The sequence below is a fragment of the Nicotiana attenuata genome, unplaced genomic scaffold (assembly GCF_001879085.1).
Source record: "Nicotiana attenuata strain UT unplaced genomic scaffold, NIATTr2, whole genome shotgun sequence".
Taxonomy (NCBI): domain Eukaryota; kingdom Viridiplantae; phylum Streptophyta; class Magnoliopsida; order Solanales; family Solanaceae; genus Nicotiana; species Nicotiana attenuata.
In genome coordinates, this window is record NW_017671207.1 from 125,600 (window position 1) to 141,156 (window position 15,557).

General features: G+C 35.1%; 2 protein-coding genes across 2 annotated transcripts; one reads left to right on the forward strand and one right to left on the reverse strand.

Annotated features, from left to right (window-relative positions):
* The first annotated feature begins 597 nt into the window (after positions 1 to 597).
* On the forward strand, positions 598 to 4,467 carry LOC109206687 (cyclin-P3-1). The gene is made up of 3 exons (XM_019369536.1): positions 598 to 889; positions 2,758 to 3,161; positions 3,755 to 4,467. The coding sequence occupies exons 2-3, from the start codon at positions 2,761 to 2,763 to the stop codon at positions 4,005 to 4,007; spliced, it is 654 nt and encodes a 217-aa protein (XP_019225081.1). The 5' UTR covers positions 598 to 889; positions 2,758 to 2,760; the 3' UTR covers positions 4,008 to 4,467.
* Positions 4,468 to 5,456: 989 nt separating this feature from the next.
* On the reverse strand, positions 5,457 to 14,371 carry LOC109206688 (ARM REPEAT PROTEIN INTERACTING WITH ABF2-like). Its single transcript, XM_019369538.1, has 19 exons — positions 13,950 to 14,371; positions 13,648 to 13,808; positions 12,638 to 12,810; positions 12,425 to 12,545; positions 12,270 to 12,344; positions 12,057 to 12,151; positions 11,820 to 11,895; positions 11,598 to 11,705; positions 10,455 to 10,583; positions 10,293 to 10,361; positions 10,080 to 10,139; positions 9,706 to 9,829; positions 9,477 to 9,616; positions 7,388 to 7,451; positions 7,221 to 7,300; positions 6,652 to 6,716; positions 6,444 to 6,561; positions 6,240 to 6,364; positions 5,457 to 5,730 (listed from the first exon to the last, which is right to left on the reverse strand). The coding sequence occupies exons 1-19, from the start codon at positions 14,197 to 14,199 to the stop codon at positions 5,637 to 5,639; spliced, it is 2,127 nt and encodes a 708-aa protein (XP_019225083.1). The 5' UTR covers positions 14,200 to 14,371; the 3' UTR covers positions 5,457 to 5,636.
* Positions 14,372 to 15,557: the final 1,186 nt, after the last annotated feature.

A 15,557-nucleotide genomic window follows, 5' to 3' on the forward strand; every position in this document is an offset into this window, starting at 1 on the left:
AGCAATTTTCCAACTTTAACAATGGATTGGTGATTACTTATTAGATTTAAAGACTACCGACACTACGCATTCCTTTTTCCCTATTATATTATCACTATTGAGTTTGGTAGTATAAAAAATATTTATATAATTAAATTACTTAAAAAACATTATAACAAGTTAAATTATATTGGTAGGTTGAGAATTCAGTACTATAATTTTTTTTGGCATACCCAGACATACGACTATTCCAAACAAAGGAGTGAGAGAAACTCCCACTCTATTCATACAAAGCTGACATGTGCGTCTACAGATACAAATAGATATTAAGGTCTCTTTCGCCATCAGTTTTGCCGAAATAAGTTTGGGATTTATTTCAAAATTCATGTTTGGCCATAAATTTTGCTCAAATCCCAAATCCTAAAATCAGCTTGGGCCAAAATCCCAAAACTTGAAAATTATATACATAGTTTTCCAAAATAAAGTTGAAAAATATGTTTTAAAAACGTATATCCAAACATATTTTCATCTTCGAAGAATCAGATTTTTTAAAATTTTATGGCCAAACGCTAGCTAAGTACTTATTATAATGTATTGTGAAGCTACCTAAAAAGACAAGCCAACTGGGACTTGGTGGTGTAGAAACTAGAAAGATAAACTACAATAAAGAGAGAAGAAGAAACCCCATTACTACTTCTCAATAAAGAAGCACATCTTCTTCTTCTTTTTTGGTTGGGTAGATGGTACAGACCTAAAGAAAGAGAAAGATAGTGAGTAGTATTGTAGAGAGAGAGAGAGAGACTGGAACTACTACCCGCCTGATAATTGTTAGCTGCTCATTAGTAGAGTCATGTAGAAGCTTCAAATGCCACCTGAAAATTTACCACATCTCTCAACAACTACTCTCTAAGTCTCTTCTCTCTCTTTTTCCCCTATCTTTCTTGGGTTTTTGATTTGATTTCTTTTCTGCGCAATTTCTTGCTACTTCTTTCCTGTGCTTATTCATTATAAAGATCTATGCTTATGCTTTATAATTCTTGGGTTATTTGAATTTTGAAGTTGTCAATATTGTGTTTTGATGCATTACCCTATTGGGAAGAAAATCATATTGCTAATGTTGGTTTATATAGATTGATTTTTCAATTGAGACTCTTTTGTTTCTACTTTTACTAGATCCTGACTCAATGTGTTTAGATCTGTGAATTAAGCTTAATATACACTTTACAGACTGAATGTAATGTCTTGTATTGAAGTCTGTTATAAGCTGCTCGCAGAATGGAAGCTTCTAATTGATGAATTTGTAAACCAGTTATTCGGTTTGACTAGTACTAAACAATGAGAGACAGGTTCTGGATCACACATTTATGGTTCATTCCACTGTTTATGGGGGTAAAATTAGACCAATGTATTGTTCTTACACTTCAGTTTCAATGATGGATTGATGGAATGGTAAATATGGATTAGGTATCCCATGTGTTTTTTTAATCCCATTGTACAATAACACTCATTTCAGATCCCAAAGCGTAGTTGAGCTCTCAAGAAATTAGTGCATTTGCCTGTAAGCTAAAACAGTCGTTTGAATATGAAAATACTATACCTTCTCAAAATTGATAATCAAATGTCGTTTTTAGAGCTTGTCTTATGCTGTATGATACTATTCATTTGGTAACTGGTAATAATTTCTTGATCATATGACTCATCAGTTCATCTTTTGACTTCTTTTAGTTTTAAATCCAGCGCATTTCTACTTTTTTGTTTAACAGATAAAGCCATGTTTCTGGTCAGTTGTTTATGGTTTTTGCTTCCTATTACAAACTAAGACTGTACTAGTTGAATAAGCATTTGTAACTCTTCGAATATATTCTATGACGAGCTAACAGTAGAAAAAACCACTTAATTTTAACAAGTTCCATTTGTAAAACTATGTAGTGTTTGAGCTGGAAAAGCTTGACTTTCCGTAATTGAGCGTGTCTTGACATGGTAAATTGGCTTACTTTCTATGAACGATATTTCCTTGTTTGAAGAGTCAGCTAATCCCCCATCTTTATTAAATTATGACCTCCACTATTTGCTTATATATTTAGGATTACACATGAAGGATAATAAACATTGTTGTATGAAGAAATCAGCCCATATTAAAAAATGTTTACATCATTGCACAAAGCCTTAGAGGAATGAGGTTATTTATAATTCAAGTTCACCATCATGCTTACGGCCGAAGAATAAGTTTTAGTCTTTCTTGTGATTTTAATCAAGTAAACTCCAATTGAAACCATGAACATTCTTATACTAGATGAAGAGACAAAGACTAAAACCTTCTAATGATTTGGTGGCTTGAGCTAGTGGAAAGTAGCAGGTACTAGGTGAAATAGTCGAGGTGAGCACAAGTTGGCCAGAACACCACCTTTTATATGTAAGAAAAAAGAAGAAAAAACCGAAACCTTCTAATGATTGATATTCCTTTTTCCCTAATAAATATAGGTCTGAAATGCATTAGCCTTTTTGGTGGATAGAAGCTTCTTGTTTTTTTTCCTGATAAAAAAGAAGCTTCTTAACCATGATCACTCCTTCAGGTTTAAGAGTCAGAATACAGTCCCTACTTTAACTCCTTGCTTGGCTGCCGAGGCTGATCAAATGAATTTTTTACAGTGACACAACCACCTTCTCCTACGAGTTTTCAATCGCTTGATATATTTTTTTTGTAGTGTTCCTTCTGGAGTATGCTTTCTTCTTCTTCAATGTTCAAGTGTATTGATGCAATTAATCTATGATCTGCAGGACATGGGAACTTTGGCACCTGAATCTGAGGTCATACGCTCAGAAAAATACTTAGCATTGGGGCTGAAGGTGTCTGGCAAGCAAAAATCAGGAAAACCCAGAGTTCTATCGCTTCTTTCAACACTTCTTGAGAGGTCTGTTCAAAAAACCGAAAGCTTATTAGAAAGTACTCAAAGAAAAGATGTGATTACATTATTTCATGGATCAAGGACCCCGTCGCTCGGCATCGAACAATACTTGGATCGCATTTTTAAGTATTCATGTTGCAGCCCTTCATGCTTTGTGGTTGCACACATTTACATGGAGCGATTCATTGAACACACTAGTGCTCATTTAACTTCCCTCAATGTTCACCGACTACTAATCACAAGTGTGATGGTGGCAGCAAAATTCATTGATGATGCGTAAGTCTATCTCAGACATGGTCTATATTACCAAATTATTTTACCCAAATGTTTACTCCATCTGGTCCATTTTATGTAAGATTATTTCCTTATTAATTTGTTCCAAAACGAAAAACACATTTTTATATTTTGACAACAATTTAAGTTAAACTTCTTGATAGTATGATTTTATAGCCACATAACTATTATCAAATGTAGACCATAAGTTTCAAAAGCTTTTCTTTTCTAACTCCGTGTCCAGTCAAACTTGTTCACATAAAATGAAACGGAGGGACTAATAGATATACATGCTTTGAGATTTATTGTCGTGTTGATTATTAATCAATTGGACAGTTGAGTGTTAAGAGTCCAACCTGAAGCTTGAACCTCGTTCCCACCCTATGCAGCAGCTTTCCATTAGGATTACTAACACGTAGTAGACTCACAGGAATTACTATACGCTTGCATGTATGCTGTTCATTATCTGCTGACTGCTTGAAGCTCAATGGTTTGTGATATATTTTTTTTAGCAACAGACCCCCTCAAGAGTGAGAAATAACATTTCATTTCTAGGAATTTGCTTGAATCTTTATGGTGCTCTGCATAATTTTCAGATTCTATAACAATGCATACTATGCAAGAGTAGGTGGTGTAACCACAAAAGAGTTGAATAAGTTGGAGATGAAATTTTTGTTTGGACTGGATTTCCGACTTCATGTAAATGTCAAGACATTTGGAAGCTATTGCTCGCTCCTGGAGAAAGAAGGCACTCTAGGTCTCCCAATCGAGCGTTCAATCCAGGCATGTAGAATCACCGAGAGCTGGTCAAACAAAGACGATTCCACCTGTGCACAAATTGCAAGATGACGATTTGCAATGCTGAAGATTTATCACAAAGCTTAAAGATTCTTTTGGACGTGCAAGAAACTAAAAGATGGGTTTGTACTATATTGTTGTAGAAAATAGTCGTAGTAGTTTGTTATACTCTATTGTTTTACCCATTTTTCCCTTGTGCAGGTGTTCTTTAAGGTACTAGTGTACCACCTAGGAACCCTTGGCTTCCCCCCCCCCCCCCCCTCTGTATTTGTTACCAGTATCATTCTTTTTCAGGTTCTGTAAAATTTCCCACGGATGTTGGTTCCTATAAGGTTCGTGTAGATTGAGGGACATGCTTGTTTATAGAACAAGTTTCTTAGTGCTTTTAGACGTCATTTTGTACAACCAAGTAAAGTTAGACTGCTGTACCTAGGAGAGTTTTCAACATGTGATACCACAAGTGGGGTCTGATATGCAAGTAATTGCCAAAACTAATAATCCATTTTCTACATTGCAAGATGGCGTGGAGTTTAGTAAACACTTTTCCTATTTGATGAAACGTGAATATCTTAGGAGGTTAGCCCCCCCCAAAAAAAAAAAAAAAAACCCACCCACCCAAAGAGAGATACACATTCACCTTATATTATAACTTGGAAGGAGAAACTTCCTTTCTTTGTGAAATAACTATTACTAGAAGGTAAAAGAAAGAAAATTTCTATGATAAGACAAGTTCAAAAATAGTTACCTTTCTTTTTCCTTTAAAACTTCAAGACTTGTACCTTATAATATATCTACAAGATAATTGCTTTGGTAAGATTAATAAAATAAATATTTAACTTTTCTTCCTGCTACTACCATGTGCAACATGCACTAATTTTGACTTGAATCGAATTTCATATGTTCAATTGTGAATATTCTAGTCAAACAAGACACTAGAAGGTGGAAGGAAATTCACTCAAACTTTTGTCTTGATGGTATATTTTTTTCATTAAGCCTTTTTTCAAGAAATAATTTTAAGGAATCATTTTCTAATATTCCAACTAGGATAAAACATTTTACATTAAAATGGAAAAAATATTTCTCTCCCTAATGAGCAAAAATCAATTTTCTTAGAAGTATTTTACCTTTTAACTTAATTTTATTTGTTCCAACTAACACTCAGACATCATTATAAATTATTTTCTGTATACTTAATTTGATATTATGTTTTGACCAAAAAAGTGATAGTATAAGCTCATTCTATAATGACAATGAATGTCACTAACCAATTTATGAGGTGGTGATCTCCAACTCTTCGTAATTAGCTCGATGTCTAGTGTATTTGGTATGATAGGAATCATTTTCTATTGGAAAAAATTTCAGTTTTTTGTTGGCAAGTAAAATTTGAGTAATATCCGCAGAGTTCCACAGAAATCTAGGATTACCACTCCCTCTACCTTAAAAATTTCGATTGAATGCTGAAATTCCATCACCTCATCAACGATTATTAGGAACAACATATCAAGCGTTGAAACTGAACTTTATAAGCTAGTTAACCATCCAATGATCTGGAATTGGTGCATTCAATGATGAATTACATTAGCTCTCATTTTGAGACACTATTACAACAGTAACCCATTCCTGTACATACTCTTTCCCGTGGTTACAATTAATAAAAGAACAAAACTTAATCTGAAGCACCTACACCCGCATATCAGCTTGAATTGGCCTGGTAAGCGCCCTTACAAAGTAACTACGAGTCTCGGGTAATACACGTTGAATCAAATGTGAATACCTACATATGAAATTATAATGCGTTAATACACATAACAAGACAACTTAATGAGTTCATACTAATCATTATGGGAATCTTCACTTCAAGTTGAGTGACATGCTTTGCAATTTCACACACAGCAAATAGACGTACACTTTCTCATAATGAAATAAGTTTGTGTTTGTCATTTACAATAAAAAAAACTTAATAATCACCACTTATGATTCTAAAAATTTAAATGACAAAAAAGCATTTTATCATCTTGTGCTTAGCTATACTTGATCAAGCTTCTAGTTATAATTACCATAAAACAATAAGCAGTCCATATTCTACAAATTACCAAGTTGAAGTATTTTCTTTTTCCTTTTCATAACACATGTTTTTAAAAGATACTCAGGAGTTCAGGTTGACAAAGAATAGGTGAAACCTGTGTGCTGGCCAGATAGGTTAGAAGGATATCCAGTTTGGTTCGTCACCCACCGAACTCATAAATATAATGTAATTAAGGATAGTGAAGGTCCAGGACATACCATGGCATGACACTTAATTGGTCAAACTTTTCCAAAATGAATAGAATGCAAGCATTACGTAATGTCAAAGCATTAAAGGCCTCCGACAACTCGAACATGAGAGAGACACTTTCCACAGATATATCCTAGAAAAGACAAACATCATTAGTAAAATTGAGACAGAAACCCCCCCCCCCCCCCAAAAAAAAAAATCTCAGCACTCACCTGCGCAATGGCATACTCGCAAAGACGTTTAAGGCCCTCTAATAGATACTGATCTGCAGCTCTTAGAAGATCCTGTGCGACATCCAAATTAACATCTACAGATCCTGTGTATATGTACCTGCAAGCAAGAGAGATTTGTCTTTAATAATGCAAGATTGACTTCCAAAATCTGAACCAAGGATGTGACGGTAATTAAAGTGCACTCTACCTCATCATCAACTCAAAAACATCCCATCGGATATTTGGGATCTCTATGTCTTTGGCATCTCTCTCCTGCAATACATTATCTACAGACTGTTAGAAACAAAATATCAAGCAAATATGTTTGGCTATTAGTTGTGACTCCTTTTGCAGTAGCCATGCATACACAGCCTCTCTACTGCACAAGGTGGGGGTAAGACTGCGTACTCACTGCCCTCCCTAGACCCCATTTGTGGGATTACACCGGTTTGTTGTTGTACAAAAGAAAAAGATAATCAATAGAAAAAACACTTTACACAAACATTGAAGATAAAGCAAGTCTGCTCTTGCATACATAACAAAGTTGCTAGCCATCAAGTAAAAATAAAAAATTTATGAAATAAAAGACATGAGGCTCACAGTTAGTAACTCGATGGATAATGGCCCACCCCTTTACCCTTCTACAATTATGCACGATATCATCTTTAAAGTTGTCAAGATTGATTTTTATAATGGAAGATAGCTTTTACACAGTTAGCAAATGAATAAATTTAAAACATAGAACGTAGACATCTTTTGGCTAGGAATACAACTCACCCGGTAGCCACCATCAAACATAGCTCGAAATGCATCAGAAGAAGCTAGTAAACAAATCCTATGGGCATAAAATCGTTTGCCTGGCGGAAGCACATAAAAAGTAAGATACAACATTTAAAAAAGAAAAAGGGAAGAGAAATACATTCGAACAGTAAAACTGCTCTTACCCTCAACTAAAAATGTCACATCAGACAACGTAGAATTATTTACATACTGCTCTCCCAGATAAACCTGGATTTAAAAGAAATTAAAAGAGAAAAATGAGGGAAAGAGGTACTGCATCGGGATGGAATAAGCTTTCACTAATAATTTGAGATCAGAAAGGACAGAAAGAATGAATACAATCAACCAAATATGAAACAGTTTAGGAGAACATAAAATGGTCAAAACAATCAGCACCAAATAGCCAATATTGGGTGCTAAAAAGCAACAAGATTTCATCAAAATGGGAAGCACCTCAAATTCTCCCAAATGTCATCAGAAGTAACTCAACATTATCTACATCCTCAAAGTTGAAGAGTCACCCTAACCCCACTTTATGGCCTACTTAACAGCTTAACCTGGTGGCAGAAACTAAAAGAATTGGAGCAGATGCTCCTCTTTATTTGGGAGTTGGGGGACTACTTTTACAACCAGCATTTTTGGAACGGTAAGAACTCCATTTACACCCAAGGAAGTTTCCAGTCTCGACTAACTATTGAGGGCAAAAAAATCTAAGTCTTGTGTCTTCATAGCGCACCGCTTTGGAAAAAAATTAGACATCGATCGATAGACACACAACTACCTCCTTGTAACCTCCAAAGAGGGGGGGGGGGGGNNGGGGGGATAAGAAGAAGATAGGAGCATCACATTGAGAGATGTTATCCAATCTACACTAAATACAAACAGCAAGGCAGATCACCAAAAGGGTCACATAAAGTATTTGCAGTCAAAAACTACAACCATAGGGATGGGCATGTAAATTTGGAAACAACAATCGATAATATCAGAAACCACAAGAAAAGATGACCAAATATATTAAATTTGCATAGATATATTATAAGTTTCAAAGAGTTGTTTCCTCCCTTTAGTATAAATTCTTCTTTTAGGGGTCGTTTGGTATGAGGTATAAGTAGATATAGTGCTGGTATAAAAATTTAATACCACCTTAATACTTTGTTTGGTTAGCAAACCTGGTATAAGTTATCCAGGATTAAAATTAGTACCGGGATAACTAATACCTTGTAGGGGGTGGGGTAATTAGTGCCGGGATAACTTATACGTCTTAGAAATTATGCAATTGTCATTTTTAATACAACATACCAAACAGTGGATAAAAAACCATACCAGGATAACTAATCCCAGCATAACTTATCCCAGCATAAGTTGTATTGTATCCAAACGACCCCTTAGTGAAAGCCTAATCTCAACTCTCTCACTAAGATCAGATCTGCAAAAAGAGGTTCTTCCTAAAGGGCCAAAAGCAAATATCTTTTGTATATGCAAAGTTTTGAATAGGTTGAATAAGCCTATGACCATGCAGGAGAGTTTATGCTTCTACAAAGGTTGCATCTTTGATCCCTAGAGATCTGTTCACATATTACCATCTCTCTTTTTTTGTGATAACCGTGGTGTCCGGCCAGCTTGCGCGGACCTCGACTAATCTCACGAGATACCTGCCACCTCCAACCAGTAACAGGTACCAGGTAACTGTATCCACCAAGGCTTAGATAGATGGGAAGAAATCACCTAGCGTTTTTTGCCCCAGCTAGGATTTGAACCTGAGACCTCTCGATTCTCACCACTTCGTTGACCACTAGGCCACACCCTTGTGTGCAACTTACCATCTCTTATGGGTCAATGCTAATAATGCAGAAACTGTTTCTACACAGTACACATAAATATCTATAAATAAACTTGGAAGTTTCACAATCCACAATTTCACATTAATGTCTAAATCTGAATTCTGAATCCACAATTGCCTCTTGAAGTAAAACTATTCTAGATGCAAATTTTCGGCCTTATCCTAACATTATGCCAATTATTCTAAAATCAAGAAGGCAATGAAAATGAATGTGAAATTTTGATTATCTTTGAAAGGTCCTAGTAAGGTCAAGCAATGATAGTCTGACTAAGCACTACAGGTATAGCAGTGGAGAAATGAAACAGAAACCAACAAAAAGTTAAAAAGTAAAAGGCAATAATCTAAGTCCTGCTCGAAGCGAAAGTTGAAGAACCTTGATAGTGCAATCAAGCAGAAAATTAAGAAAAACAAACCTGAGGTATCGGGGATGGAGGAGCAGCATCGACTTGCGAAAGTGAGCTAGCTTTGTTAGCCAATTTGCACAAAGCTACAGAGCCATCTTTTTGGTGCTTCAGATTTGTTGATTCAAGGAGCTCCAAAAGCAACTCTAATCCTAGAAGTGCATAATCGACATAGAAGATATCGTCATTGCCTAACCAGAACCCATAAAAACCCAATCTCAAGCCTAAATCAAACTTATACCATCGTTATTAATGAAAATTGTTTTTTGGTCATCTGGTGAACAAAGATGGGCCAGGGCCAAAGCAACTCGTCTCTGAATAACCTTTTCCCCAATGCGCATCAAATATATCAGATGGCCTAATATCTACAAAAGAAGGAGAAAGAGATTACATATAAGGATGACTAACCCTATAAGATTTAACAAAAGCACCTTGAGAAATGTAAAATTAAAATGTGGAGAAGGGAGGTAAGTTGCATCCATGTTATCAGAAGACAAAGTTTGCTATTGGAACCAACAAAATATACTCATGGTTCTTTGTTCTCCGGTATGCATCATGTCCTTCATCACCAAGGTAAACTCACAGAAACAAATAACTTAAGATATAGAAACTTACTCGTCCATGGATCTTCTCTTCTAATCTCTTCAATGTCTTTGCTACACAATCTCTAGTCGGCTGCATAGTCAGTGAACTCAATTTAGGAGCTCAGGGCAATATGTAAAACAATAATAATCCAAACTCATTTAAGGTAACAAAGGTACTAATCCTTGAGAGAAAAGCATAAAATTGAAGAATCACAAAAAAAAAGGGGAAGTCAAGAGATCATACTTGGACAATAAATTCTCCATCCTGAAGCTTTTGAACACCTCCAACCTTTATAAGATCAGCAACATTATCCTAAAGCAGAAAGTCACAGTAAGTCTAAAGAAGCATGTAAGTGCATGAAACTGATTATAATAAGAGTATATATGATCTGGTGACATGCAGCACCTCATTATCAGCAAGCCCATATAGAGCGAATGCAGCATTGTGTTGCAATGATCCATTTTTTGAGTCAAGGAGCTTCAACAATGGGATAATTCCACCACAGTGAGCAATACCAGCCTGATTGTGTGTGTCCTGAACATCATGGAACCGCTAACTCTCGGTCAATAACATAGTACTAAATCCTCAAATCAAATTAAGTGCTATGAGAAAGAAGAAGAGAAGAGAATGGTCTGGCGCTGGCATTCCTCATATTTGAAGTGAAATAGGAGCTCCCAAGGAAGTACAAAAGTTAAAATACTGTTCTGTACCATAATTAGGAACATCACAGTATCTTGATAAACCATTTTGCTTGGGCTATTAAAGTTTAATTAATGTTACTTTTCAAAACTGTTGTCATGTGATCGACGGACATGCATCAAAAAGTTGTGAGATATAGAGCCACATATCATTTATCTACATCTGAAACAGAGCTAGTGATGAGGAAATGATACAGATCTGAAGAAGCCTGTCAGTAGAAACTGTAAATCACAAGAGATCAAGCCGTTTCAGAAAATTAAGTGATGAAGATGATATCCTCAAAATCCACTTTATGATATTGTTCAGAGCCAGTACTATAGCTTCCAGAAGGTTAGGGTTGATTAAACTTCCATATTGAGAAATCACTACTATTATCCTTGCATAAGTTTTCTGCCCCAAAAGCATCAATTTCTTATCCTCTTAGAGATTACTCCACATAACCATAGGTAGATATCATATTTCAAGACCTGCCGAAGATAGTGAATGTCAAACAAAAATTATGTGAATTCACAGTTGCTCATCTACAAACGATTATCATAATCAACCATTTTTAATAGAAACCTTTTGCTGCTGCAGAACAATCAATAGTCCAATGGGACCAGTACAAAGGTCATATAAAGAGATCATTAGCATGCTTCACACTTGAAAAACCAAAGTAATCATCAAATGGAAGTTGGTGACAAATCATCGCTCAGAAAATTTGAAAGTCGAAAAGATAATTCTTGAATGGCAAGCTTACATCAGACAGTCCAATAGTCCAAGTGCTACTACTAAAAGAACGAATAGAAACAGATTGTCATGACAAGTACAAGAAAACTGTGCAACTCAAGATTTATCAGGATGAATTACCTGCGCCAACCTCCCTAGAGCAAAGGCTGACATTTCCCTAAGTTGAGCATCTGGAGATTGCAACATCTCAATTAGTGGTGGAACTGCTCCTCTTTGCACAATATGAATCTGCAAGAGGTTTAAATAGATTTTACATTGTGTAAATAAGATTAAGTTGCTCAGTAATGCTACTTAAATAAAGAGTTTCTCCTATGAAGAAAGTGATAGAGCTTATTAATCAACCTTACAGTCTGTATCAGTTGCTGCAAATTGTCCTAGCAGTAAAGCAGCTTCCCTTTGGCTCTCTGAACAGGAGGAACTGGCATACAAGATTTATAGTGAGCAAACCACAGAGGAAAAAAGAAAAGAGCATATAGTTGCACAGATAGGTCCTTCTAGAGGACTCTGCAAATAATAACGCAGGTATCAGAAATGTTAAAAATGATCAGGTCACTCAAAAGTTATGAGAGTTCATTATACCTAAGTAACCCAATTACAGGTTGTAAAGCTCCTGCAAGAAGAACTTCTTTCTTGATATTTGGTGATGAGTGCACCAGATTTCCGATGACTCCAACCTGCCACCCACAATTTAATTAGCTTTGTGGATGACTACCAGATGAATCAAAGTCAAGACCCTAGGTTATAATAAATATCATATGTGCTAGTTTATCATGACATTAAATGATGTCTCACCGCTTCATAGTGTATAGCAGTATCTTCAGACCGAAGCATTAGTATAAGAGTAGGGAGTGCATTGCAATCCACAATCTGCAATCAATTCACACAAATTAACATAAATCAAACAGATAACCATAGAAATATTCAAGATAAATTTGTAAGCAATTAACCTGATTTTTGTTCTCATCATTCTTAAATGCCAAAGTTCGTAAGGCTCCTGCAGCTGCTCTCTGCACCTTTGAATCAACAAACTCAAGCAATTCAACAAGTGGAGGGATGCCACCTTCAATCCTATAGTCACAGAATACAGATGAAGTAAGAAATAGAGGTCTTCTTTCTGCAGATGCTAAATAACAAAGTTTCCAGATAAGGAGCAAACTAACCTAACACGAGTTTTGATGCTGCTGTTTTCATGAGCAAGATTCGTGACTGCATCAGCTGCCCGACGAATAACACCATGGACTGCTCGAGAATTCTGAGCATCTCTGTGCCTCTTCAGCAGATTAACAAGATGAGGCAAAGCTCCAGCATCAACAATGAGTTGTTGGTGCTCTGGCTGTCAGGCATAAATATAAAATATATTAAAGAAGAGAGAGAGTAAATATCTACTCCTCTGAGTTTCAGAAGTACATTAAGTACGGACTATCCAGAATGAAGTAGAAAAGCAAATTTCTTTTCAGTATGAGTATGATATACAAAAAATTAAGAAGGTACATAAGAAGAAGAAGAAAAAAAAAACAAATACTCCAAGTGTATGAGTTAGATGAAGTTGCAATGATGGAAAATCATTTATAGGCAGCATAAATATTGTAATAGCAGGCAGTTAACTCGAAACATTCATCTTACACTGATTAAAACTAATTTAGATCTGCACATGTTCCTACTTGGAAATTATCTACTTTGCAATACACTGAGTTAATTAACCTTTTACTTGATTTGCACACAAAAAAATCTTCAAGATCTCCAGCATTCTGTTACCCTTTCTTCTTAATAGATAATTTCAGAGTCTAAGATACAAGTAAAGTTATATTGATAGATTGATAGTTTTTCAAAGATTGCCCTTGCTACATATTTGGTAAATGCCCTTGCCAATGAAATTTGAGTCTTCTTGCCGTGCAGCAAACGAATGCACAAATTAATTAAACTAAGTGCTCAAATAATACAGCAAAATGAAAATCTCATTTACAGTAACTTATTCCATATAATACATAGCTCTTGTAGCAAAAGCAAGCTCTTTTCTACAATTTGACTATCACCAGAAGTATGAGATAGTTTATACAATCATCTGCAAAAACAAACTGGTTTTACTTCACCGCATCACTGAAAGATGGCTATCATACAATATAAATGATAATACACTGAGAAAAATCTGAAAAGCGAGCTGAAAGCTTACTTTTATAGCAAGAAGCCCAAGCGTAAAAGCACTTCCTTTCTCAACCTCATGTTCGTATGGCATGTGACTACCTTCACCTTCACTCACATGCGGCGGCGCCTCTAGATGCTGCACCAAAGCCGGAACAGCACCACAATCCACAATTACGTTCACAATTTCCTCTACAAAAACACAAATCCTCGTTTATCAAAACCTAATATCACTCTCAAACTAATTAAAATACGCTATCGAACTCTCTGCATGAACATCGAAAAATTCTGATCAACTGGAAATGAAAAGCAAAATCGAGAGTTTTGCGTTACCGTTTTTGGCTAATTCAGAGAGAACGTGTATAGCGCGTTTTGCGGAGGCTCGATCTGACTCGGATGATGAAAAGGAAGATTCTAGAACCTCAACCTGTGTACGGACTTCATGCGCCAGATCTTGATGAGCTTCTTCTGAAGATAAAGAAGATGAAACCGTTTGATCTTCTTCGAGACCTTCGTGTAGCTTTCTCTTCAAGCTCCTTCTCCCAGAGCTCGACGAGCGTTCGCTGTGCTTCTGGTTCTCCATGGGAGAGTAGATGAGGAGGAAAAGGAGAAAAGGTGTGACACAGAATAATCAGTGTGTGTAGTGTGTGGGGGGGCAATTTAGGGATAAAAATGAAATGTTTATGTGAGTGCTTTGTTTTGGGTTTTTATTTTTCGTACCCTGGGACCTTTTTCGTGCAATGCCCGCGTTTTACAAAAACAGTAAATTTTGGGAATTTAAACTTATTTTTGGTGGACTCCCGCCATTAATCCTCTATAGGGCCAACGACACTGCCAAAGAAGCTTTTTATAACCCAAACTCGCGAATCAGGTAATGTACAGCCTTCGGCTTCAAGCTGAACTGGCTCAGCCTGTGGGCCTTCTTTTAATACTCCTCCGCCTTTATTTATGCGATTTTGATTGAGCACAAAATTAAAAAAAAAAAACAATTTTCTAAATATACTAAATTATAAATATTTGGGTGGTTATAAATTATCTCATTAAAATAAGATGATAAGTCTATAATTAAATTATTATTTTTATATAAAAATATATTAATATTTTTTCAAAAAGAAATTAGAAGAAAAAGTCATTGGGACAAGGGAGCAGTAATATTTTTTCTGACTATCTATCAGCCTTTATTTAACATCCTTTAATTATTGTTGTAACTTTTTGTTGAGTTCTACTTTATTCCCTCTTTTATTTACTACTACTAATTTTAATGTACGTGCGTTGCACGTGTCTATAATGTCTATCAATTAAAAATATATACATTAACGTTAAAATAAAAAATATTTTTAAATGATAAAAATAATTTTCCGCATAGTAATTATATTAAATACCTTTTGAATATGTACAGATAATGAATTTAGTTAAATTAGTTGTACATTATTATGTAATTATACATATCTTATAATATAATTTACAAATATGCTAAATTGTATCTCACCTAATATCTCTTTGTGAATACAATTTGGCTTAATTAGTCCTTATTTCTTTAAATTCGCATTTAACCAATTTAATTCGTAATACTATAATTAAATTTTATTTTATATTCTGATTTCTTGTATCGTCGATGGTCTTTTTCTGAAAATAATTTATGTACTCTAAGATCTGTGTAAACTTGAAAAATATTTTTACATTGATGAATTTGGAAAGGAATAAAATTGAATTATTTTTCTAGTTAGTTAATCAAATCAAGGGAAAAAAAGCCAACTCAAATACTTAATTATCTTTTAATCACTAATAGAATTAATCTATTTTTTGAGGATTTAAACTATTAATATTAGCTCATACAATAAAATAAATATTTAATTATAACAATAATTTTATCCACAAAATTCTTTTGTCAAATGATAAAAAATCGGACTTTTGCACTTTATGTTTGTCGTAGCGTTAGTA